Below are 23,929 nucleotides of genomic sequence, written 5' to 3' on the forward strand. Positions count from 1 at the left end.
ATTAGTAGAATGTGATAGATTCAAATTATTTTATTTCTTGCAGCTCCGCTCGAGTGCTGGCATCACATGACGTAATTCTTTGTGGTCTGTAACAAGATGTAGGTAATAAAGACAAGATAGTTCCTGATTTTCAGAAAAACTCGTTTAAACATCCCGTTTGTACGTCATATGCTAGTTAAAAACTAAGAGTCATGAATAACAATTTGACTTGACTGAATATAATCATCGGGTATAGAAACGGTATGTCTGTTATGTTTAAAAGATAGAATGCTAACGTTAGCTGTAAACGTTTAGCTAGTCGAACACGGAAGTGCGCAGAAGGGAGCGCTCTCGCTCCGGTCTGTCACCCGCTGGCGCAGTGGGACGAAGCGGAAGAGAAAACCATCTGGGCTGTAATTGGGGCTGTTGTGCTGCCTGCCTGTCTGTCAGTCACTCATCGATTTGGGGCTAAAGAATCGGCTCGGCTCGCTGTGTTTACATCCGACCCCCGACTTAGCAACAACGCCGGACTGCCAGTAAAGCAGGGGGGATGGACTCTCACGGCAGAGACGAAGCGAAGGGACCGGTGCTGCACATCGTGGTTGTTGGATTTCATCACAAAAAGGGCTGTCAGGTACGAGAACCCCCCATGGCTTCATGCTAACACTGGCTAACTGCTAAGTGGCTCTTGAAGTGACGTAAAGGCTCATTTCCACTATATCTCTGTATGTTGACTGTGAACAGCTGTGTTACTGCGTACTGACAGTATCTGCATTTCAACTGAAACATACAACAGTCATTATTATATTAAAAGCAACCCTGGTGCTATGATACCACCATTGTTGTTGTGTCTTGCAGTGAAGAGAGGTTGACATCAGCTGTTTGCTCTGGGCTCTCAGGGTTATGTAACATGTGCTCTGCTGCCAACTTGGACATCTTTCCAGTTCAGTGTATTTAACAGCAGCTCACAGTGTTTTCAGTGCAGACTGCAGCTTCATCTTCACCACATCATTAATAACTGATGACACAGATTTGAAGGAAAACGTGTCCTCTGCTGCAATCAAAATGATCATTTGAAAGAACAGCAGATTGTAATGGAGGCTGTGTGATGTTTGCTTAAATGAGGGATTCTTAAAAAGTGTTGACAGACATGCAGATAATGAAAGTGGCTGTTGGCTGTAGTCTTTGTGTAAAGATCGGATTCTTACATCTAAACTGATTTCCTCCCCTCTACACACATGTTCTCAAATGGTACATTCTTCCTGAAAACAAGTCCATTATTTAGTTTCTTTTTACTAAATCTAAGAGGTCACATGTTGGTTTTGGCGTCTGTGATACTGCTTGACAAAGATTAACTCATCACTCCCTGACATGCTGACCCTCCCCGCATGACAGAAGCAGCGTTTAAACACCTGCTAATTAGTGAAAGTGCAGAGCACAACATCTTCTAATGACCACCTCCTCCTCTCCGATATTCATTACATGTACTGGGTGAAGCGGCAGCCATTAAACCAAGCACTGAGCCTCCTCCTTGTTGTTGTTGCTGCTCTCCATCTGTTTTTCTGCCTGTGGCCCCGTTCAGCTGGACCCTGTGAGCAGCTGCTGTGTGCACGGCGACACAAAAAACCAAGTGTTTCTGATGTAAAGATGAGACTCAAGCACACAGCATTACAGTCTGCTTTGTGGCCTGTAATGGGCCTGCAGCCTCTGGTGCTGGTGGAGGTTATCCGATAGTGGTCAGTGATCTCCTGCTGGGCTTCAGAAGATTGGGTTCCTGGCTCTTTAATCCTGTCTGTCTGCTTCTCAAGCGGCCCTCCTCTTCTTTTATTCTACTGCTGCTGCCCATCTGCTTCTCTGGCAGCATGGGAAAGAAAGACAGTTCAGCATTCAGTGGTGCAGCAGACACGCACCTTAAAAATAACAGATTTATTATATTATACCTTTTAGCTACCTGTTTGAGGTGCAGATTTTTTATTTGTTTGAGAACAGAAAAAGTTTACAGTGAAAAATTGGCTTATAGACACTGTAAAATTGGAAATAATTAAATATTTATGGCATGTGGAGCTCCTATTTTCTCCACTGTTGGTAACGCCTGCGTAGGAAATTGTTGTACTGTACATACTAATTCAATTTTATTTGTAAAAATCCATTCATCTGTTTGCTGTTGAATGTGTTTCTACTGAGAGCATCACTTCTTCAGAGTGAGGAGCAGCTTTCCTGCCCTGAAGGATCCTCACAGAGTGCATCATCCTTGGCTGTGTGGCGTTCAGGGCCAGCAGGTTTAAGGTCAATCTTGTCGGAGGCTCTTGACTGTGGCTGCTAGCTGGAGGCTCGGGCTTTATGGCAGAACGAGCCATTCACTGACATTACCCTGAGATTAAATGTTTGACTGGTGGTTGTTTGTATCCCTGTTTATGATACATACAGCTCGTCAGGACACAGCTCGTCTTCCTGCAGTCTTTGCTTCTCATCATGGGTCTCCTCTCTTAATCCATCTCCAGGATCCTTCTGCTGCCTTAATGTTTCGTTGGCTCTATTTTTCAGCCCTCCAGTAATGCCAACAAAGTTGGCTTGAGACTTTTTAGTATGATTACCCAACAAATCCTCTTCATGCAGCCTCGAAGGCCACCCATGGTGTCTTGTAGTCCTGCTTCTGGCAGGTCTTTCTCTCATGCTCTTCCTCCATGTGACCCTGATGATTATCTTTTTAAATACAGTGTTACTGCTCCTCCTCCTGACTCAAAGTTTCCTTCAGTCTTTTGCTACATAACATATTGGCAGAAAACCCTAATAGGTCTGAAACATGGAGGGTAAATTGGTGCCTGAATGTCTGTTCCTTCTTTGGTTCCTCCTCAGGTTGAGTTCTCCTACCCGCCGTTATTGCCAGATGAGGGTCATGACAGCAACCTGCTGCCAGAGGAGTGGAAGTACCTCCCATTCCTGGCACTTCCTGATGGGGCACACAACTACCAGGAGGGTATGTCACACAAACATTCCTCTCTATAGCTTCAAATACAGTTTTTTGTTGGTGGATCTTATTGCTCTATTGCAATGGTTTGCTTTTAATATAAGTTCAAGCTTGTACTTGTGGTGACATGTGAGCCGGAGCTCCTCGGATCCTCATCTGACCGTAAAATCTGTGTCAGTTTTTTTGAAGCAGGTGCAATCAGATACAGAATCTAGGCTGTAAAGAGAGAGTACTGGGGGTGAGCTGTGTGTGTGTGTGTGGTGGCTGCTGCTGTCATGTGATGTCCCTGTGGTTCACCACACGCTGTCCTGCGAAAGCAGGAAATGAGACTTTCATCTGTGGTGACGACACGAAGAGGACAGTCTCTCATTTGCTGCCTCTTATAGGTCAACTATGCAGTTTCAGTAGTGAAATGCAGGTTTATAGATTGTAGTCCGTATGCTTTTAAATGAGCTGAGAGTGTTTGTGGCATTTTTTATGTCTGACTGCAGAAAAAGATTAATAAAATCACATTTCTGTCAATCAGTTAAAGTTCTCTGCTTGAGAAGATCCTTCAAACATATAAAGAATCTATTAGTAACGTTATTATTTCCCCTTCTAAAATGTTTTATAACCCCTTCATCGGACTCAAAGCAGCATTTATTGTTACAAGGCGTGTGAGTTGTAGTTGTGCATGTGCAGAACGACTGGTTTGGGCAGATCATCAACTGCCAATCAGAAGCGACCACACAGTTTTTGTTTTCAGCCTGCCAGTTTATCCAGTCATGCATCTGATCACTGTACAGTTTAGTGTTTGATGTTAATTCTGTCTTACACAAACACTGTGTTATCATAGCTCACCCTGTGATATATTAACATGACCGCTCTTCATGCAGACACTGTGTATTTTCACCTGCCGCCCCTCAGCGGAGACAAGAAGTGTGTGTATGGAGTGTCCTGCTATCGGCAGATAGAAGCAAAGGTCAGTACGGGTTATATTTCTGTTTATGATGAAGGCAAAGCAGACAGACATGAGCAAAAGTAAATGGACATCACATGCATGTTATTTAGCTGCAGTCTGATGGTTGGTTGCATTGTTGATTGATTGGCCATTATTATTCAGCTTGTGTATTCTCACACTTTACGGACCATCCAGTGGAAAAGTGTCCTAAAATGTTTCTCTGTCCAGACCAACAGAAACGGAACAATAATGATAATGAATATATTTTTGTGTAAATACTTAATGGGTTAGACAGGGAACCAGAGACAGGTGGCTTACTGTCCAAATGCGTATTTCCATATTGTGTATGTAGACATTTGTGCTTCTGTGTCTGTTTTTAAGAGAGGTTTAAAAAGAAAAAGAGGTTTAAAAAAAAAAGAAAAAAAGAAAAGTGCAGCATTGCCTTCCTCAGTACATGCATTTATCAAGTCAGTCTATACTCAGTCAGCCTCCATAGATACCATTGTCTTGCCATTGGTTGTCTGCACAGAGCAGTGAGCTCTGGCCCATCTAACACAGTTCAGTTGAAGTAAATCTTTGCCTTTGTAGATGTACGTCAGTTCTAGTTTTGTGATTAAAAAATCTGAATTCGAATCCATGTTCAGGCCCTGAAGGTGCGACAGGCTGACGTCACCCGGGAGACAGTTCAGAAGAGCGTCTGTGTCCTCAGTCGAGTGGTGAGTCAGTCAAAGGAGGATAACATAATAGAATAAGTTTCAATTTAAATCTCCAAATTCAATCAAGAGTTGAGAAACATGACCGTGACCTTAACAGGAATGAAAGGAGGGAAATCTGCTTTCTTTGCAGCCTCTCTACGGCCTGCTTCAAGCTAAACTCCAGCTCATCACACACGCCTACTTTGAAGAGAAAGACTTCTCACAGATCTCCATTCTTAAGGTGAGAAAAGTCCCGATGTCTTTCGCCATCCTGTCATCAGCTGTCCCTCTAACGCGTCTCCTCCACAGGAACTCTACGACCACATGAACGGCTCTCTGAGGGGCTCCTCCCTGGAGGGATCACAGGTTTATCTCGGTAAATATAACACATCTGGATGTCAGCACCGCGTTGTTCCTCGTCGGACCTGTGACCTAACTCTTTTTGATTTTCTCTCTGCAGGGTTATCACCGAGAGATCTAATACTGCACTTTCAACACAAGGTAGGATGTTTAAAGATCATTTTAAACAAATAATGCATTAAAGCATCAGCACTGTGTGAAATGTTTGTATCTTTTTCCACAGGTTGTCCTCCTCTTTAAGCTCATTCTGCTGGAGAAGAAGGTGAGACTTTGTCCTCTGTTATATTTGTTTGACAGTGGTGAAATATGATTCTACATATCATTTTTTCTGCTTTGCAGGTCTTGTTCTACGTGTCTCCTGTCAACAGACTAGTAGGAACTCTGATGACGGTTTTATCATTGTTTCCAGGTCAGTGGAGTGTAAAATCCCTGCAGTAAAACAGGCAGTCTAAAACAGAGAGAGCAGGAAGAAATGTCTGGCTTTAAAGTTTCCGATGGTCTGTGAATGCATCATGTGTGACACATTGTTTTACTGGAAAATCTCAGCTTAAATAATGAACAATAAACACAATTCTGCATTTCTCAGCGCAACTAGGAAGCCACACCTGACTCACTTGTGACCAGTGGTCACATGACCAACCTATCTGCAGCCAAAGATTTTAGCTGCAAATAAGTTACTAGGTTTTTCCACTAGTGCCGTAAAAATGTGTTGACAATGTTGACATCTGTGCAGGCATGATTGAGCACGGCCTGGTGGATTCGTCCCACTACAGACCAAAGAGCAGCGTGTCAGAGGACCTGAGTCTGGTGGAGAGTATCTCAGGAGCTGAGGAGTTCGTCTCCGTGTCCGTTACCGACCTCGCAAACTCAACTTTGGAGCAGGAGGGCGTGGAGACGGCCCAGCACGCCGCAGACTCTTCTCTGTCCTCTGGGAACAGCGCGGAGAGCGACAGCCATCTCCTCAAACCGCCCTCCCGCACCTCTCCGGAGTCCTCCGAGAGCGACTGGGAGACTTTGGACCCTAGCGTGTTGGAGGAAGCCGGGCCCAAAGAGGCAGCAGAGACGGGGGCGGAGCTGCCAGACGCCTTCGATTCCAAACCTGGGACGCCAATCACTGTGCAGCCACAGGCTGCCAGCGGTCAGGGGGGAGTCATCCAGGGCCTGGTGTCAGGTCTGGAGGAGGATCAGTATGGCATGCCACTCCCCATCTTCACCAAGGTGACCACAGCTGATGTCTGTGTGTCTGTGGTAAGATAAGCACCCGTCTGACGGCTGTAAAACACACTGACCTTTGTCTTCTGTTGTTGCCAGGGTTACCTGTGTCTGCCCTACATGGCCCTGCAGCAGCACCATCTCCTATCAGATGTGACAGTACGAGGCTTCGTTGCCGGGGCGACAAACATCCTATTCCGCCAGCAGAGGCACCTCAGCGACGCCATTGTTGAAGTTAGTATGAAGTATGTCTTACTGTTAATTTAATGGGAACACGTCTACATACAGAATGCTTCTGCAGGTGGAAGAAGCTCGTATCCAGATCCAGGACCCAGAGCTCAGAAAAAGCCTGAGCCTCACAACAGCAGATCTGCGCTTCGCCGACTACCTGGTGAAGCATGTGACGGAGAACCGCGACGACGTCTTCCTGGATGGGACGGGCTGGGAGGGTGGAGACGAGTGGATCAGAGCCCAGTTCACCCTCTACCTGCACTCCTTACTGTCCTCTACATTACAGCAAGGTAACAGATTCATACAATAATTGGTTTCTCCTCTGATCACTGGCTCCTCCTCTCAACTCTGTTTCCTGTTGCAGATAATGAGAGGCTGCTGGCTGATTACGGGGCTCCTTTCATCGCAGCGTGGAAGATCACCCACAACTACCGCGTGTGGTTCAGCAACAAGCATCCCGGCATGGCCGCCATCACCCCGGGGTAGGTGACAGGAGGAGGGGGGATGGCTTGAGACTTAAGCTGGATCCATACTCCACGAGAACAGAGAACTCGCTCCTCGCTGCCGACGTTACACCCACAAAATGACGTCATTTTTCTCTCGGAGCGCCTGTTCTGCATCTCTCTCGGACACATGGCCCGGGCAGAACTTTTTCTCTCAGTGCTGTGCGAGAACAATTCTGTCATTAATCAGAATTTTGTGGGCGTGATGAATGTGCTGAAGCACAACGATGATGGACAGTGTAGATCAGCAGCTGGCAAACAGCTCCTGGAAGGAGAAACACGGCCACAGAGAGAGCGTCCAAAAGGTGGCGATAAAAATTAACCCCAGTATTGATCACGGTGTTACAGCGCCTTGCGCACATTAAACACCGGGAGACGGGATGTATTATTGCAGACAGTCATCCACACGTTCACAGAACTAAACTCACACAGACCAGAGGTCTGCTACAGTCAGCTGCACTGATCTTCTATCTATTGTCATGCTGTGCGCCCTCTTCCCTGAACATTATCAGCTTGTTAGGCCAGGTAACCACGACTGTGCTCACAATTTGCAATACAACTGCACTGTCAACCCTTTGTGTGTGACGTGTGCTGTGTAGGAGGGCTGTATGCACACACACTTCTCTGGGAGTATGGCACCTCCGTGCCGAAACAAACTTTTTTTTTACTCTTACCATCCGGGGAGGGAGTTCTCTGTTCTCATGGAGTATGGAACAAGCTTCATGTAATCATCTTTGTACTGTATTTGTCTGTTGCAGTCACCCGTTCCAGGGCCAGTACAGTGTTGCTGATGTGAAACTACGACTCTCACAGTGAGTACTCTTCCACTCCTCTGCTTCGTTCTTCTGTCCGCCCACTGCAACGTGTGAGGCGTTAATAACAAATGAGACACAGTCCCCCTTTCCTTCTGTGACTCAGCTGATGCAGTTTAAAACATGTATGTTGCTGCCCTCTACTGGCGAGGAGAGGCTAACTCAAAATTAGGAAAGAGGTGGGAGACATTTGTTTGACTGATTATTATTATTATTATTATCTATTTGTAAAGTTTATTAATTTTAAAACACAGGAACAGGCCGAAAAAATGAAAACGTGAAAAGTTCTTTAAAAGTTCCTAGTGCCTCTTTTTAGACCTGATGAGCTGTGTTTGTGTATGGATATAGCAGCTCTGCGGATCGGAGGCTGCTCGGGTGGAGGGTAGGTGGGTGGGTTTGCGGTGGCAGCCAGGGTCTTATGTCAGCTGAGGTCATCAATTATGAGCAAGCTTCATTCTAAAAAATGTCTTCAGCCAACAGCTCCAGTTTCATTCCTGGAAGTGCGGATGAAAGGCGACTCCGTCCACAGCTGGAGCGCCTCTTCTAGTGTTACGCTGCTGATAAATGCCCCTGACACACACACACACACACAGAGTGGGGGGGGGGGGGGGGTCTCCATCCCTAACTTAGCTTTATGGTGCGAACACGGCCGATCTGCTTGGCTGTGATACTCAGCGCTCTCACTTTACCATCGGGTGTTGGGTGACATGGCTGCTGTGAAATTTGTGGTAATGCCACAGTAAACAAACATAGACAAACAAACAAACTGCACAGGGTGTAAGTGCACAGTGTCCAATCAGGAGACAGAACATTGCGAGGATTGGGTTTGGAGGGGGGGTCCAAGAGACTTTTTTGTGCGTCTTGGGGTGATAAATATGTGTGCCAATTTTCACAATCCTGTGTCAAACTGGCTAGAAGGGCTACGCGTTAGGGGGCGCTATAGAGCCATTTTCCCATGTGCGTTTCAAAAGTCAACAAATTTCAAAATTTTTCGGGCGAACCAATTTTTCCACCAAGTTTGGTGACTTTTGGGGCATGTTAAGGCCTCCAAAAATGTGCTCATTGAGTTGAAAAAAAAAAAGAAAAATAATAATCCCTAGGGTTTCAATAGGGCTCTTGCACCATTCGGTGCTCGGGCCCTAAAAAGAAACTCACTGTTAAAGTTGTTTCTGCACGAATGTTGATGACATCACCTTCCATTCTTAAAACTATTTATTGCTGCTGCTGCCTGCGCACGGCGGCCCGATGCACACGTACACACACACAAACATGCCACACATGCACTGACACGTGTGCGCACAACAGATGAGCACAGAGAGCTCGTGTTGTTTTGCTCACTGTTGCTCGTGACATGCTAGTTGAGAGACTGAACTCCATTGACTAAGCAAAGCTAAGCTAACGGTAATGTGCTATTTACATCCTGCTCTGTAAGCCTAGCGGTAGCTTTGCACATGATTGGACGCAGGTTGATGTCCCCCGTCACCTGCTGCTGCTGCTGTCTTCATCAGCACATCCTTCTAAGGAAGATAGTCATCATCATCAAGCATGACATGAAATACTGTCAAACATTAAACTCACGTTTATGTCACTGAAGCCCCGGCTCGGTTTTCCTCTTAGCACAGACGGTCCTTTTTGATGGGGTCGTTGAGGACTGGGGATGCTGGTGCGTGGGCCCGTCGCCCGATTGTAATCCAGCCTTTGGCCAGTCCATGCACTCTGCACTGGGGTCAGATTGGTCTTATGCTGCAGGCTGACTTGCCTGGTTATAGCTGGGTGTGATGTGATGGTGGTGTGTGAGGTGTGGATCAGAGGGGGTCGTAGCAGGCATATCCCAAGATGCATTGTGTGCCAAGAAAATACAGTGTACGAATGGCCAAGGAGTAAAGATGGTACCAAGTTATAAGGTGACAGAGACAGCACAACGTGACAGCCAGGGAGTCTTCCACTGACTAGACCGGTGTGATCTCTGCAGTCTGTGCCCTTTAGAGTGCTTCCTTTAAAGGGTTCGAGCCCTGCAGCTTTTCCTTCATTCTGCTTTGTGTGTCTGGTTGGATGCCTTCCCATTAGCGGTGCGAGTTTTGCAGCGTTGATGTGTCCTTTCAGGATACTCCTTATTGCTTTTTTTAACATGGAGGCATATGGGTGGGTTAACTCACCAGAGCCTCAATTGGTCAATCAGGGAACTACAGTTTTTGTTTTAATTGTCCACAATAAGGCCCCGTTCACACGGAGACGAAAACGTATCCGCTAAACTTTTGTATCATTTAGAGGTGCGAAAATGACAACTTTTGCACACAGGTCCCAGGGTGGATATGTTTGAAAACGCCGTTTCCATGTCCTGCATGTGGTGGACGCCCAAAATGCTACTTTTCTGAAACGATGACGACACAGCTCCACCTCCCCCTCAACCCCTATGCGCTCACTTCGACAACAACAAACTACGGAGCTTGTTTTAGATCCATGTTATTCTGTTTACATCCCACGAGTTTTGTGTGCGTGCCCTGTGTCTTCTTCTCTGTTTTTGGAGTGCTTCTGTGGTAGCGTTACAGCGCTACTTACAGGCCTGACATATGTACTACAGTGTTTTCAGTGGTTTGTGCAGATTCGTGTGGATGCACGCATTTCCTGAAACAATGCTGTTTTTACGGAAGCAAAAATAACTTTGTCTCCATGGCAACGGGGCCTAAGACTCTAGAAGAGCCAGGATACATTAACACAACAAAAGCATGATAAGTCAATTAAAGACACTTAATCTGTGAAACATGTAGGAGAACATTGAAAACGATAAATTAACATCAAATAAAGCCAGAGATGTAGTCATGCCAATAAGAGAACCTGTTAGGTTCTTGGCACATGGATCATGTGGGTGCCCTGACCCTGGAGTGTTGCCTTGTTGCCACTCATCAGTCTTGGACAGTAGGAATCTCTCCCTGTTTTCCTACATCAGTAAACACACAGCTATTTCCCTGCAACATGAGACAGGACGACAGGGGGGAAGCCGAGGTTAGTGGGGCAACAGCGACTTGTCAGGATGTTGGTTTGGAAAGTTAAAAAAAAATGTCCCACTCCAGATAAACACAAAAACACAGCTAGGCCCCATGCCTGACTTCCTTATGGGAGCACTGGCAGCGAACACAAGGCTGACCCTTTTCATGGTTCCCTCGTCATCATCATCATCCTCAGCGTCGCCGGACAAAGAGCAGCCGGCGGCAGAGAGATGTTCTCAGGAAATCGGGAGTCATGTGACACACACTGCACGCTGTCGGAGGATCGGTCTTTATTGTCAGAGCATAAGGAGCTGTTTATTTGGGTCAGCCAGTGATAAGAGAGAGTGTGCACAGACACACAAGCAGCAGGGGAGGTGTGTCACTGAATGTCACACTTATTTGACTCCTGAGAGCCAGTGACATAATAAATGCATGTTATCTATTGAAACCTGCAGCCGTAGAGGTAGATTATTGATCCTAGGAATAATCGCCCGGTGACCACGGCTGGTGATGTGGATTGGCTCGGCGCCCTGCGAGTGACGGCCGCCTGACTTGAGATGCCACAGAGCTGATGCTCCATCGAGTGGTGTCATGTTGGTGCCGTGTGTGTTGTGGAGGAATGACAGCAGCACGCGCACATCTCAGTTTCTCATTGGGGGTCAGGTTTCATATGCCAGACTGACATCCTGCAGGTCTCTTTTAGATTGACCCTGGATTACGGCAGGTTCGTTTCTTCGCTGACAGCTGTTGAAGAATCAGTAGGAAGTACAGGATGTTCAACCACCTCTTCTGGGTCGAGTAATTACACAAAACCAATAAGCAGGTGGCATGTCAGACTCTGACCAATCATTGCTTGCTGTGTGGACATTTGGATCAGTTAAAATTACCTGAAAGAAATATAAACTTTCTGTGAACTTCAAAACCTAATTGGATATTTGTAGGGAAGGTTCCACACACATCTCTGATATATGTTAGCTTTAGGCTAATATGGCTTTGTTTTGTTCAGGCTAGTAGTTCAGTGGCGTTCCTCAACACTTGTTTACCGATGAAAGTCATTAGAGGGTTGTGAGTGACAGACGTCTGCCCTCTGCAGCTGCCGACACGTTCCCCCGTTGCCTTGGTAACAGCGCTGCTGTTTACCCAGATTCCTGCTGAATGTCAGGTCAGCAGGGATCCTTGCGAAAGGCTGTGTGTTGGACTCGCACCAGGCTGCTGTTCCTGATCATCAGGTTCAACCACCTGCGACTGCTGCTCAGTCCTCCCTGCTGTTGTATAATCCCCCTCTTAACAGGTTGGCGCAACATTTAGCAGCAGCACTTTTTTGTGTATTTTGTTTCCTGGAAAGGAAGAACGTCTTCAATGTCACACCAGGGACAGAAAGGTGAAGGCAGGCGCAGCCGTTTGTGAGTTCTTTTGTTTTCTTTCTGCAGCTCGGTGCAGAACAGCGAGCGGGGTAAGAAGATCGGAAGCGCAATGATGACCACCAGCCGCAGCATGGTCCAGACCGGGAAGGCAGTGGGTGAGAAACATGTCCGGCTCAATGCAGCAACCTGCAACATCCTTAAAAGTAACATTCGTATGTTTTCTGCTCTCAGGTCAGTCAGTGGGCGGCGCGTTGACCAGCGCTAAGTCGGCCATGTCCTCCTGGTTCTCCACACTGGCCCAGCCTGCACCGATAGCCACCACGGCTTCTCCTGATCCCGCCACCGAGGCCAAACCGTGACCCAGCGACTCTGTTCCTACCCCCTTGATTGTGAATTCGGAGGGTCAGCGGAGTGAGACCTGGTTTGAGTCTGAACAGATTGGTCATGAATCCCTGATTGGAGATTCTTGGCCTTTTTTTTCTGTATCTGGCAGAACAGCCGTTACACTAACTGTACAGTCCACATCCACTGTGAGGCAGAGACTGCCGCTGCTTTCGATCAAAACCAGAAAACTCAGCAGGCCGTGTTACATCCCCACCGCCTGATTCTCTCTGCTGCGGTTCGTATCGCTGGATGCTTTCCTGTCAGACGCTGCAGATGGTGTCTTTGGGTTTTGCTGCATATTTATAATTTCTCTGAATATAACTGAATATTTTGCTGAGAAATTATGAAAAAAAATCAAACCTGTGTCATTTTTACTGAACAGCATGAGTTAATGCCTCTGTAGGAAACATTGTGGTTGTTTTGGTAATAGAAGTTGTAAATGCTAAAATTAAAGGCTAGGTGCTGCTGCTAACAACAGCACTCGTGTGAGGAAAAACAACATTTAAGTCAAAACATAATTGAAAACCGAAATAAAATATATGTTGGTAAGAAAAGCAAAACCCAAACTATTTATTTTTTGTAGCTTTAAATGTGAAGCTGGCTAAAAAAAACGGCGATACAACAAGCTAGCTAATGCTAGCTTTAGTTTAGCAAGTGAAAAATAGGGATATTATATTTACATTCATCTAATTTCCAGTATTTATTTTGAAGAGACAAAATCCTCAAAGATGATTATGTTGCTAAGGTAACTATTTGAACTGCCAATTAGCATTAACTAGCCAACTTTGTTAGCATTATCGTGCTGGCTAAATTATTTAGCTACTATGCTACCGTGTTAGCATTGGCAAATTTAAAATGTTACCTCGCTAGTACCTAAAAAGGCTGTCGTTAAAACAAGTGTTGGTAAATCTCTCCCTAAGCTCGACATAATGTTGTTGTTACCTGTGAGTTCACGTCCTCTTGATAAACGGGCTTCTCTCTCTCTCTCTTACTGAAATAACCACAATGTTGTTAGAGTACTCCCGGTAGAAACCTCATGCCTGACTCTGCGTGATGAAACCTCCTGCACCCAGCTGTGTATGTGACAGGGTGTTATTAACCCTCACCCAGGCCTTTTTGTACTTCGCTGTCAGTATATATTTATATATATATATATATACACATATATATATTTGGAGAAAAGTATTTAGTAAAACTGAAGATAGATAACTTATTCGTTGTGTAACCTGTTAAAAATATCCATGTTTTGTCATGACGACACTGGAACCACGCGGACCCACTGTGTGTGTGTGTGGACCTTACCTTACTCTGTGTAACTGTAAATTTGAGGTGCTTACAGGATCTGTTTCCCCTCCACACTACCAATAATACTCCACAGCTGTTTGATTACAAGTGGTCCAAGTGAGCATGCTCAGTCTTTTAAATGTTTGCTTTGTTTTTGTTTCCTCGCTCATGCTTTTAAATCTGTTTTTTTTTGATTGGTAAAATTATTTTTTTTTTAAATCCTCTGATGATATTTTTTTCATTTTGTATTTAAAATATATGAATGTATTGTGAATTCAGATTCACAAAAATATTTTCTTGACAGATGCTTTTAATGTATTGGAGAGAAAATAAATAAAAAAAGTGATAACATACTATATTGCTGTATTAAAATAATTAAAAAAACAATAGAGACTTTTTATTTTTAGTAGATGACAAAACAGGAGCAGGTGATTTCTTTGGGTTTGTATGTGGGGACTAATGTAGGTCAGCCAAACAAACAAATGGCTGGTAAATGTGTGTGTTTGTGTGGAGAGGCCTGTTGTTGTCGTCGTGGTGGTGATGGTGCCACATGGCTCCACAAAAACACAGCCATGCGCCATGCGCGGTCCAACAACTTGTCCAGCGACATCACGTGAACCTGGTGACCTCAGGGAGGGGGGGCGGCTTTTAACCTGAGGCAAGCATAAATTCACACCCACCGGTCCTGACTTGACACAGACGGGCTGATCCAAAAATAAAAAAGTGTCATGAGAGAAAAAAATGTCTTCAGTTTCAAAACAATCGAGACTAATTGCTCAACGGACTCCTGTTCGAGGACAAAGTTCAAGCAAGTTATCTCACCAACTTATGCTCCTTTATGAATATTAATATGCTCTTAACCCTTCAGGCGTCCCCCTACTACCCTGTTGTCAAAATTAAGATTTACTTTATTAATCCCTGTGGGGAACTCAAGTAAATTGTGTTGGGACAAGAATGTCCAATAAAACTGCTAAACAAACTTAAAAGATGCTTTTTTTCTGCATAAATATGTTAATCAGCCCTGCTCAAAACTACCAAACATGAAATCATTTTTTGAGGGAATTTAACCCTTTAAATGCCGGTTTGATTAGTTGATGTCACGGTTAAAACACCCAAAAAGTCCATAATGACACTTGAGGGTTAAATAAGGAGGGGGGCATGTTTTGGTATTGCTTTAGTAAAAAAAACAATCTGTGGATTAATTAGCTGACGATATTGATAATTTTAGGATGCAACCTCAAAGTGAGAATGTTACATAATGTACAGCAAGATCATTTAATAGTGATGGACTTAATTTCCCCGCTGAGGGACAAATTAAGGTTTTTTTAAATCTTAATCTGATAAATGTGGTGAGCCCTAAAAAATATCTTCCTGTTCTCATTATGTAAAAAAAACCATCTAAATTATTTTTGTGACACACTTGAAAATATAACTAATCACTTTAAAATGACTACATCTGCATGTTTGTGGAACTCCTTAAATTATAATGGAAAATGATGAGAGCAGCTTTTCTCTTCATGTGTCTACAGGTCAAAAGTATTTCCAGTCAGACAGCCATTGTGACAACATAGTAAGAAATAACTCATTTATAGTTGAATTTTTAATATATATATAAAAAAAAGTCAAATAATCCAAACATGGAGTCTTGTTTCAGGAACGTTTTTTGGTATGTTTTTTTTTAATAAATTAACGTTCATTCAAAATACAGTGCCAAAGGAATATGATGCAGCCAAACATGCTTAGTTACGGTTTGTCATGAAGCACCTGTGCTCATGTTTTCAAAGGTAGGAAGGAGGAGGAGGAAGACCTCCCCTCCCCTCCCTCCCTCCCTCCCTCCCTCCCTCCCTCCCCTCCTCTCCAACCCGCTGCTAGTGGTTGCCGGGGACGATTTTCCCATCAGCAACAGCCCAGGGCCAGCCCCTCTCTCTCTCTCTCTCTCCTCTCAACCAATCAAGCAGCAACATTCCTCAATATATTTCACTCAGGAAAAAAAAATGGATATCTACCCACAATCACACTACAGTAATGTCTGGTATTAAATAAAAAAAAGACTAATACAAAATAGACCTGGTTAATTTCCCCACACTATAACAGTTGCCTTTCAAACATATGAAAAATATATATTTTATTATATATATATATATTTCAGCAGCTTGGAAATAAAAAAAATGCATGAGCCAGAAACCTGTTTGTACTGCAAGTGGAGTTATGTGTGTGTGGAACCCAAAAGTGTCATGATCATGTGACTATGGATAGTGTGAGGTTGTAAACTGCTGGTTGTGTGGAAGACCTGTGTGCACAGACTTTGATGGACAGGCCGTGGAGGATACTGGAGCCAGGGTGGATGACGGAGGAGAGGTGATGGGGCGGCTGGACCTGCAGCCACCCTTTTTTTTTTTAACCATTGCCACCTCTTGCTCCCTCTCACACCTCCCCCGAACCACAGCCCCCCATTTCCTCTAGTCTGCAGGGCCTTTTTTTTTTAAAGAATACTCCACTAAAAATCAAAAATCCTGAACCTTAAGGCTATGAAAAGTTTGCTGGATTCTCATGAGATCGCACCATGAGTCTGAACGACAGAGGTTCTGACCAATTGGCATCCTGCGAAGGAACTAGCGGGGCAGCTAAAGGCGCTTTTAGACGAGGATGGCGACGTATCTGTGTAAGACGCTTCATCCGATCAAGCTGGCGATAGTATTTTCTAAAAGCGCTTTCTCCCCCTGGATGGTTCTGTAACAAACGTTAGCGCTTATGAGAACTTATAAAGGCTGGCATGATGCACTGATTTTCTGCGGAGTATTCCTTTATCAGTGATGAGAGAACACAGAGGAAGAGGAGGAGGAGAGGAGGGAAGAGAGAGAAGCCACATCTAAAGGGGGGTGGGGGGCTGGTGGATTTTGGTACAGTTGCCATTGTCATTTACGAGAAGGTTTACCATTTAAGTGCATCATCATCATCATCCTCACAAAATCAGTTGACGTTTAGATTATCACATTGTAGAAACAGTATGACCGACGTAGTAATATCTAAGAGATGTCACGACTGACAAAAGAAGAAGAAAGAAAACAGACATTTTTCAGATTACTAGTATGCTTGAGGGGCGTCTTTTTGCTCTTAGCTTCCTTTTGAGTTCAGAGATCCCTCCACGACACAGATAATGTCAAACCCTTTTCAGAAATGTGATATGCTTCCCCCCTCCCCTCACTCGTGTTCATCTCTCAGTATTACAGACTCCTGAGTGAGGGAGGGGAGGTTTGGAGCTATACGTGAGGGAGGGTCACCAGCTCCCCGTCCACCTCGAACTCCTCGGCTCCGTCGGGGGAGAAGAGGTAGGTTGGTGGTTTCCATGGGGACTCCTCTAAACAGGAGGGGTACAGCTTCCCCACTGCGCAGCGGAAGTCCTTGCCCAGGTCCCAGAGCACGCGTTCGGACACGGGCTGCCGCAGGTACCAGCGGTCCAGCTCCACGTCGTACTGGTAGATGGCGTACTTGGCGCGCTCGTTCATGTGGGTTTCCCTCATGAAAATGCACAGTGAGTTGAGCAGAACGACTGCCCGCACGCACGGGTCCGAGTACCGCTTGGCGGGGATGTTGGCGGCCAGGCGCCACTCATTCTTGTTGACATCATAGATCTCTACAGTGACGGAGGAGCCGTCGATGGTGCTGGTTGGCAGGCGGATGCCGGAGTTGCTGACCACGTGGAGGCCGCCAATGTAGAAAATGAGGTCACCGAAGGCGGCTGCGGACGCAAAGCAACGGCTAGTCTTGCGCATGGCCATCTCCACCCAGGTGTCGGCTCGGGGGAAGTAGCAGTACATCAGATCGTGGGTCATCACATAGATGCAGTCATGCGCCACCACCGAGGTGCTCCAGTTCCAGGCGAAGGGCAGGGGGCTCATCATGGTCCACTCGTCCTTCTCGCAGTCGTAGCGCTCCACAGTGCGCTTGTTCAGCTCTCCTCCCACGTTATCACCGCCGATTGCATAGATATAACCCTCACAGTAGACCAGTGAGGGCTTGATTCGGGCACACAGCATGGGGGTTTTGGGCACCCAGGTGTTCTGCTGGGCGTCGAACCAAAAGAAGCTATCCACTGAGCGGAAGAGTGCCTGGAACTTTCCACACTTGCCATGGTTGGTGATAGAGTTTTTGAGAGGGATCTGCCCACCGGCGATGAACACATCATTATCGGGAGTAACAAGGGTTCCCACCTTCTGCAGGTCTCCTGGTGGGTTGCAGAGCTTGTAGACTTTCTCTGCTTGAGGGCTGTAACACACTACCGTTGTGGGCATAGACATGGACATGACATAGCCTTTGCCCTGACACGTTTCCGACATTGCCTCCATGAAGATGAGCATCTCCTCTTTCGTCATGCCTAACCGTGGCTTGAAGAACTTAGGCATGGACTTGTAGAGGCCCTGCACCACCACAGACTTGTCGTTTGGGGGCAGACCCTGGAACCAGGCACGCTGCGTCACCTCCGACAGTGCGTCGATGCGGATTTGACTAAGCACGGAGGAGAGGTGCTGTGAACGTGCCTCCATGTTATACTCCAACCACAGCATCGCTGCCTCGCGTACTGTCTCCTCCTTCTCGACGTTGAGGTTGTCGCTGCTCAGTATGTCTATCAACAGCTCGTGGGAGAGCTGCAGGAAGGCCTCCTGTCGGTACACCATGGGGAACTTGTGCTCCACCATACGCTTGGCGCTCTGCTTCAGTTCGCTGCAGCTGAACAGGTCACCGATGCTCAGCATGCGGACACAGTTCTCAGCGTTTATCTTCTTCACCAGATAGTCTCTGCACTGCAACAGAACATCCTCCACCTGGACAGAGGACATGAGAACAGTCAAGAGACACAGCCACAGTACAATCCTTGGATCTGGTCTTTTCATGAAGATGGGATGACTTACCTGTAGGAAGCAGGCAGTCTCATAAAGTGGCTCCACTGTGCTGTCGCTGATGGCCAGGTTGCCTGTGTAGGCGTAAGTGATGATGATCTGCAGGGTGGCCGGGTCCACATTTCTCAGGTGGACGTGGGTCTGTTTGCTCTCACTGAGGCCACTCATGAACATAGCCCTGCAGGGAGAAAAAACAGCCTTTAGTCAACAGAGGCAAGATTTTACACTGATTAGGATTCACTAGTGCATCCAGGAAGATTTTATCAGTTGCTACTATAGGTATGTTTAGGTCAGCCATGTAACAACATCACCGTTTAGTTTCTGAAAACAGATCTGTAGTTGTAGAAACATCACTTTAGATATCTGTAGATTAGCTATTATCATGTATGACAATAACTGCAATAACTTGAAAATTAAAATTCCAACATTGTTGGCATCCTGAGTGTTTCTTTAACAGAAAATACAGTGTTACAGTGTCTTCTTAACCATGAAACGTATGGCTCACAGCGATGAAATCAAGCTTTCTTTATATGCTCCCTTCTTTAAAGGGTTTCCAGGAAGCCTGTGTGTATTAAAACTGGTTCTGTACTTTCCCCTTTATTCTAAACTTTTGTGATTTCATAAGAAACACATTCAACTTTACAAATCTCTGGTTTTACCTGTCGACAGTTTTACTGTCCTTAAGTCTCTTTTAAAATAAGTTACAGCCGCCTTAATGATAGTTGGCTACTGGCCAGAGTGGCTGGAAAAACAATCCGTTACCAACCAGATCCCGGTACCTGTAATAGGCTGTGCTTCTACAGCAGTCTGGTTATTTTACAGAAACATTCAGTGTAGAATCAAAAGTGGTCTGGAAGCACAGTTTTCTTATCGATTGCCTTTTCCCCCCAATATTAGCTGGCTGGTTGATAAAATTATGAAAATACAGCTAATTTATTTACAGATCAACATGAAATTATTTAATATCACAAAACAGTTGCACTGGAAAAGCTGGAATTTGTGATTTGTGGCATTTATGAGTCACCAGAGTACTTGATGCACCTGCATGGTGGACTCACTGAGCATGGTTTAAACCCCAGCTGGGCTCCCCAATACCAGCAGGCCACCTACTCTTCCACGCTGTTGTTTCAATCGCACAAGTATATATTAGTATTGTGACCCATTTATTTTACTATTTAACTTTTAATCTGACACATCTAGTTCTAAAAGAGTATAAACTGGCACTAAATCAAATATATGATTGGATCTGAGGATTGAAAACTTGTTGTATAGTTACGTTTTTGTTTTATTTCTGAACCTGGATGAAGTCACAAAATACTGGGTGTCACTATTTTCTGTGCTGTGCAAAAAATTTTAGAATAATCAATAATGAAAATAATAAGCTATCACCATAATGTTACTGCAAAAACAGCTCCGTCCTCCCGAAGAAGGTTTTTTTTTAGGGGGGTGTGCGTGTTGATCACAGAGGGAAGTAAACCTGCCAGGCTGCATTACGTAACCCTGCAGGCATACCCCTGCACCCCCTCCCCTGTCTCATTTTCCTCCCTTTCTTCCCCCTTTTTTCTCTCCATCTCTCACCAAGACCTACGTGACCAGACTTTCCCCTACAAACACAATCCCGCTCCACAGCCGCCCCCCTCCCCCCCATACACCTTCTATCCCACCCTTTCCCTGAAGCAAGGCATGCATGGAGAGGAGGAGGAGGTGGTGGTGGACAGAAAGGCAACAGACAGAAAAAGAAGCAAGCGGTAGCAGTTTGGAGGAAGCGCCGTGACACCTCTCAACCCTGAAGGGGAAATGCTTTGCATGTTCACACCAGATAACAAGTGCGTGGGAAACAGTGGAGAGAGCTGTGTGTGTGAGAGAGAGAGAAGGGAGGAATGAAGTTGTCGGGACGTTCTTGGAGTGCACGCAGCAAAAGAGGAAAGGGGGGGGGTGGCATGTTAAAATGCTGCATGAGCTCCTGTCATGTACAGATGGATTCTTCCCAGAGTCCAGGCTACTGCTCTGTCATATTCGCTGCAGTGCACGCACTTCATTATGCAATGTTGAGCGTACAAATGAGGCCTCCTGAGGGCCTTGAGGAATACGTCCGTGGAACCACGCATTAGACACTGCTTCATTTGTTCCATGTAGAAACATATCAGAAATGAAATAACTGGTGCAGAAGGGAAACTTGAGACAACACTATTCTCTGTGGATAGAGGTTAACACTTGCTCTACAATGTGCTGCATTATTCATTGTAACTGTAGGAGGTGAGCGCTTACAGACATAACTGTGCCACATAATGACAGCACCAATGGTCAGTGTGAGGCTGTTAAAAAAAAAAAAAAAAAAAGCAGAGCTCATCAACATGACAACCGTGTGGAACACTCACCTGAAATAGGAGCTACATGTGGCCAGCACCATCTTATGACACGGGAACTCCGTGTCCTCCACCAGAAGCACTACATCAGTCAGTAATTTCTGTTCGTAAAAGAACTTGAGCTGCTCCAATAAGGAGACAGCGTAGTCCGTGTTGACCGGCCTGCGCTCACTGAGATCCGACATGGTTGCATCCCATGAATCGCGCCCCAGTTTTGAAAAGTCACGCGGCCGGCAGAACCGGACTCAAACCAACCAGGAGAAAAACAAATTAAATCTTCTTGATGATTCAGGGGGGATAACCAGGGTACAAATCTTCCACACCTCCACTGGGCCCAAGTGGAGGTGTTTTTAATGCTACTGCTTCTTCTGCTAGAGGTGAGCTGAAAGCTGAACCGATCTGGGAAGTTTGTGGCAAGTCCAAGAGGAAAGGGGTCTGGGGTGAGGTGGTGTGGTGGTGAGGTACTTCCCCTCGTGGCTCTATCTGTTGTCTGAGGTCATGCAGTGAGGCACCAGGGGAACCGGAGGTAGAGAGACAGTGAGCACGACAACTGTCGCAACACTGCTACATCAGTACTTGTCTAGAAAACAAGGAAAAAGCAGTGGTGAGGTTAGGATAGATGGAAATGTGAATGAACACATCAACATGTTTCATAGGCTAAAACCTTTAAAGGATTTGTGATCACAAAGCAGATTTCTAACATGTTATATGCATGTGCATTACAACGGTCTGATTTTTCTTTTTGTTTGTAGCAGCTGGGAAAACACATTAACAAATGCTAATGATATTTTAAACTGAATCTTATCTTAAGTCTGATAAATTAGGCGGATGTGAATCCACATAAGATCAGATCTGCTGGATGCTCATACCAGCGACCAACCCCCCGACGCGACGTCTTGTCTGGTGTCATCTTCTTCGTTTCTGTTGCTAACACACCATGTGACAGCTGTCAACACGAGATTCACAATATCTTTAATTTCGTAAGTCCACAAGCATAGCAAGATCGGCTGGCTACCATTTTAGCACAACTAAGCTAATATTAACTCAGCTTAAAATCAGCTTTGGGAAAAACTGACATGAGACAGATACGAAGATGGATGATGAATAAGACGTCAGCTCAGTAGCAGCAGTAGCAAGGCGCGCATATATGTAAGCTTTCGAATAATATGTGCAGGTTATAGATTGATGTTCGCGAGCATGCACCATCGATCATCATCTGACACCTCCTTTACCAAACGTTAGGCCATCACCATATATCAACTTCCAAAAACACCATCCACGATAGCTAACCAGCTACACATCCAGACAGCGGCAGTCCGCCGAGGACATGTTTACCCGAACAGGCTGCACACTAACTGGTGGTTTTCCAAGTAAACACTGGTATTTAAGTGTTTATCGGTAACATTTCGGGCCCGGTCTGATGCTGGCTAGCTACGTTAGCACATTACCGTTAACCATCGCTGCACTTTCCACCATGTCCAAAACAAACCCTGTCTGCTATCTGAAACATGGCAAGGCAACAGCAGACAGGCGGGCCCGCAGCAAAACACAACTCGATGAGGTTAACAACATAACAGCAGCATTTACGCCCTAATGTCGTCCACCGCGTACACATTAAACGAGATGGGACAGAGTCATCTTTGATTTACTGTTCAATACACCTAATCAATTAGTGCCTATAAAGCGTTTTATCTAGCTAAAGTAGCGACACTCGCTTGATTGCCACCCGCGGAAAGTTAGCAACTTTAGCTTCTCTTCGATCCACAGTTCCGTGGCAGCATAACTGTTTGCTAATAAAGTATCCGGTCTGATGAGACATACTAGCTGTGGTTACAAAGTCAAACATCTACTATCGTCAACTCATAAGTGAAATTGTTACAAAACGACATGATAACAGCAACCGTCATGTTGCTAACAACCACACAGCTAGGCTAACTGCTAAAATAGCTAAATAAACGTAGGCTAGCTACCTGACTGAGCCACTTCTCACGTAAACCACACCAACAACCAAACTTCAAGAGTGCTTACAGTAACTGTAGGCAGGCTCCACACACTGAACCACGTCACGGTGGGTCTCCTGGTCAGCAGAAAGTGTCCAGTGAAGCCTTCAATCCGAACTGAGACACTGAAGAGCTGTGTGGAAGCGCTGAGCAGTGGACAACCTTTCAGCGCATCATAAGCGCCTCAAAAACCGGAGGCCAAATCAGGAGACTGCGCATGCTCCGGCACACAGAGGCCTGGGCTGGTGGAAAGAGAAGCAGCGACCTCTGCAGGACAGATCAAGTCAAGTCAAGTCAGCTTTATTGTCAACTCTGCTATATGTGCTGGACATACAGAGAATCGAAATTGCGTTACTCTTCACTCCGCAACATATAACATGTAACTAAAAACTAAAGATAAATATAAAGTGTAAAAAAATGTACCTACAATGAGGCACACACAAAATACAAGGCACATAATGAAGGCACAATGCAGTAAGAGTGCAAAAGATGTATAGTGCAAGTCAGTGCAGTTGGCATAATATAAACAGGAATGGTTTAACTTATAACAGCTTATTGAGACTGGTATGAGAGTGCAAAAGATGCAATGGTGCAAGACAGTGCGGTTGGCATAATGTAACAGTCCAGGAATAGTTTAAGTTATAGCAGCTTATATGAGACTGGTGTGACATGACAGGGTAAAAAGTGACTGGTGCACAGAGTTCCTTTGGTAAAGTGGCTGGTACAAAGAGTTCCTATCTTGGGTGGTGTCAGGGAAGGGGGAGAAAGTGGGGCACAGCAGGGAGAGAGTTCTGCCTCCTGACAGCCTGGTGGATGAAGCTGTCCCTCAGTCTGCTGGTCCTGGCCCGGAGGCTGCGCAGTCTCTTTCCTGATGGCAGCAGACTGAAGAAGCGGTGTGAAGGGTGGGTGGGGTCTCCTGTGATGCGGAGGGCCTTTCGGGTGAGGC

The 23,929-nt window shown here is 45.6% G+C and overlaps 2 protein-coding genes across 2 annotated transcripts; one reads left to right on the top strand and one right to left on the bottom strand.

The window, feature by feature from the left end:
* The first annotated feature begins 170 nt into the window (after window positions 1-170).
* avl9 (AVL9 homolog (S. cerevisiase)) lies at window positions 171-13,156 on the top strand. The gene is made up of 16 exons (XM_028432578.1): window positions 171-613; window positions 2,836-2,956; window positions 3,823-3,908; window positions 4,532-4,603; window positions 4,734-4,823; window positions 4,892-4,958; window positions 5,043-5,083; window positions 5,166-5,204; window positions 5,282-5,351; window positions 5,676-6,160; window positions 6,254-6,388; window positions 6,456-6,675; window positions 6,750-6,867; window positions 7,647-7,700; window positions 12,118-12,206; window positions 12,283-13,156. The coding sequence occupies exons 1-16, from the start codon at window positions 530-532 to the stop codon at window positions 12,408-12,410; spliced, it is 1,899 nt and encodes a 632-aa protein (XP_028288379.1). The 5' UTR covers window positions 171-529; the 3' UTR covers window positions 12,411-13,156.
* A 2,951-nt stretch (window positions 13,157-16,107) lies between these two features.
* On the bottom strand, window positions 16,108-23,163 carry kbtbd2 (kelch repeat and BTB (POZ) domain containing 2). The gene is made up of 4 exons (XM_028433385.1): window positions 23,012-23,163; window positions 20,996-21,563; window positions 18,630-18,795; window positions 16,108-18,542 (listed from the first exon to the last, which is right to left on the bottom strand). The coding sequence occupies exons 2-4, from the start codon at window positions 21,166-21,168 to the stop codon at window positions 16,980-16,982; spliced, it is 1,902 nt and encodes a 633-aa protein (XP_028289186.1). The 5' UTR covers window positions 21,169-21,563; window positions 23,012-23,163; the 3' UTR covers window positions 16,108-16,979.
* Between the last annotated feature and the right edge of the window lie 766 nt (window positions 23,164-23,929).

Source organism: Parambassis ranga, chromosome 20, assembly GCF_900634625.1.
Source record: "Parambassis ranga chromosome 20, fParRan2.1, whole genome shotgun sequence".
Classification (NCBI taxonomy): domain Eukaryota; kingdom Metazoa; phylum Chordata; class Actinopteri; family Ambassidae; genus Parambassis; species Parambassis ranga.

Excerpts from the sequence above, each read along its gene's own strand:
- avl9 (XM_028432578.1), top strand. The coding sequence starts at position 530 with ATGGACTCTCACGGCAGAGACGAAGCGAAGGGACCGGTGCTGCACATC. Across the intron at positions 5,205-5,281 it reads TCATTCTGCTGGAGAAGAAG|GTCTTGTTCTACGTGTCTCC; the intron begins GTGAGACTTTGT and ends TCTGCTTTGCAG. Across the intron at positions 12,207-12,282 it reads CCAGACCGGGAAGGCAGTGG|GTCAGTCAGTGGGCGGCGCG; the intron begins GTGAGAAACATG and ends TTCTGCTCTCAG.
- kbtbd2 (XM_028433385.1), bottom strand. The coding sequence starts at position 21,168 with ATGTCGGATCTCAGTGAGCGCAGGCCGGTCAACACGGACTACGCTGTC. Across the intron at positions 18,796-20,995 it reads ACATGTAGCTCCTATTTCAG|GGCTATGTTCATGAGTGGCC; the intron begins GTGAGTGTTCCA and ends TTCTCCCTGCAG. Across the intron at positions 18,543-18,629 it reads AGACTGCCTGCTTCCTACAG|GTGGAGGATGTTCTGTTGCA; the intron begins GTAAGTCATCCC and ends TCCTCTGTCCAG.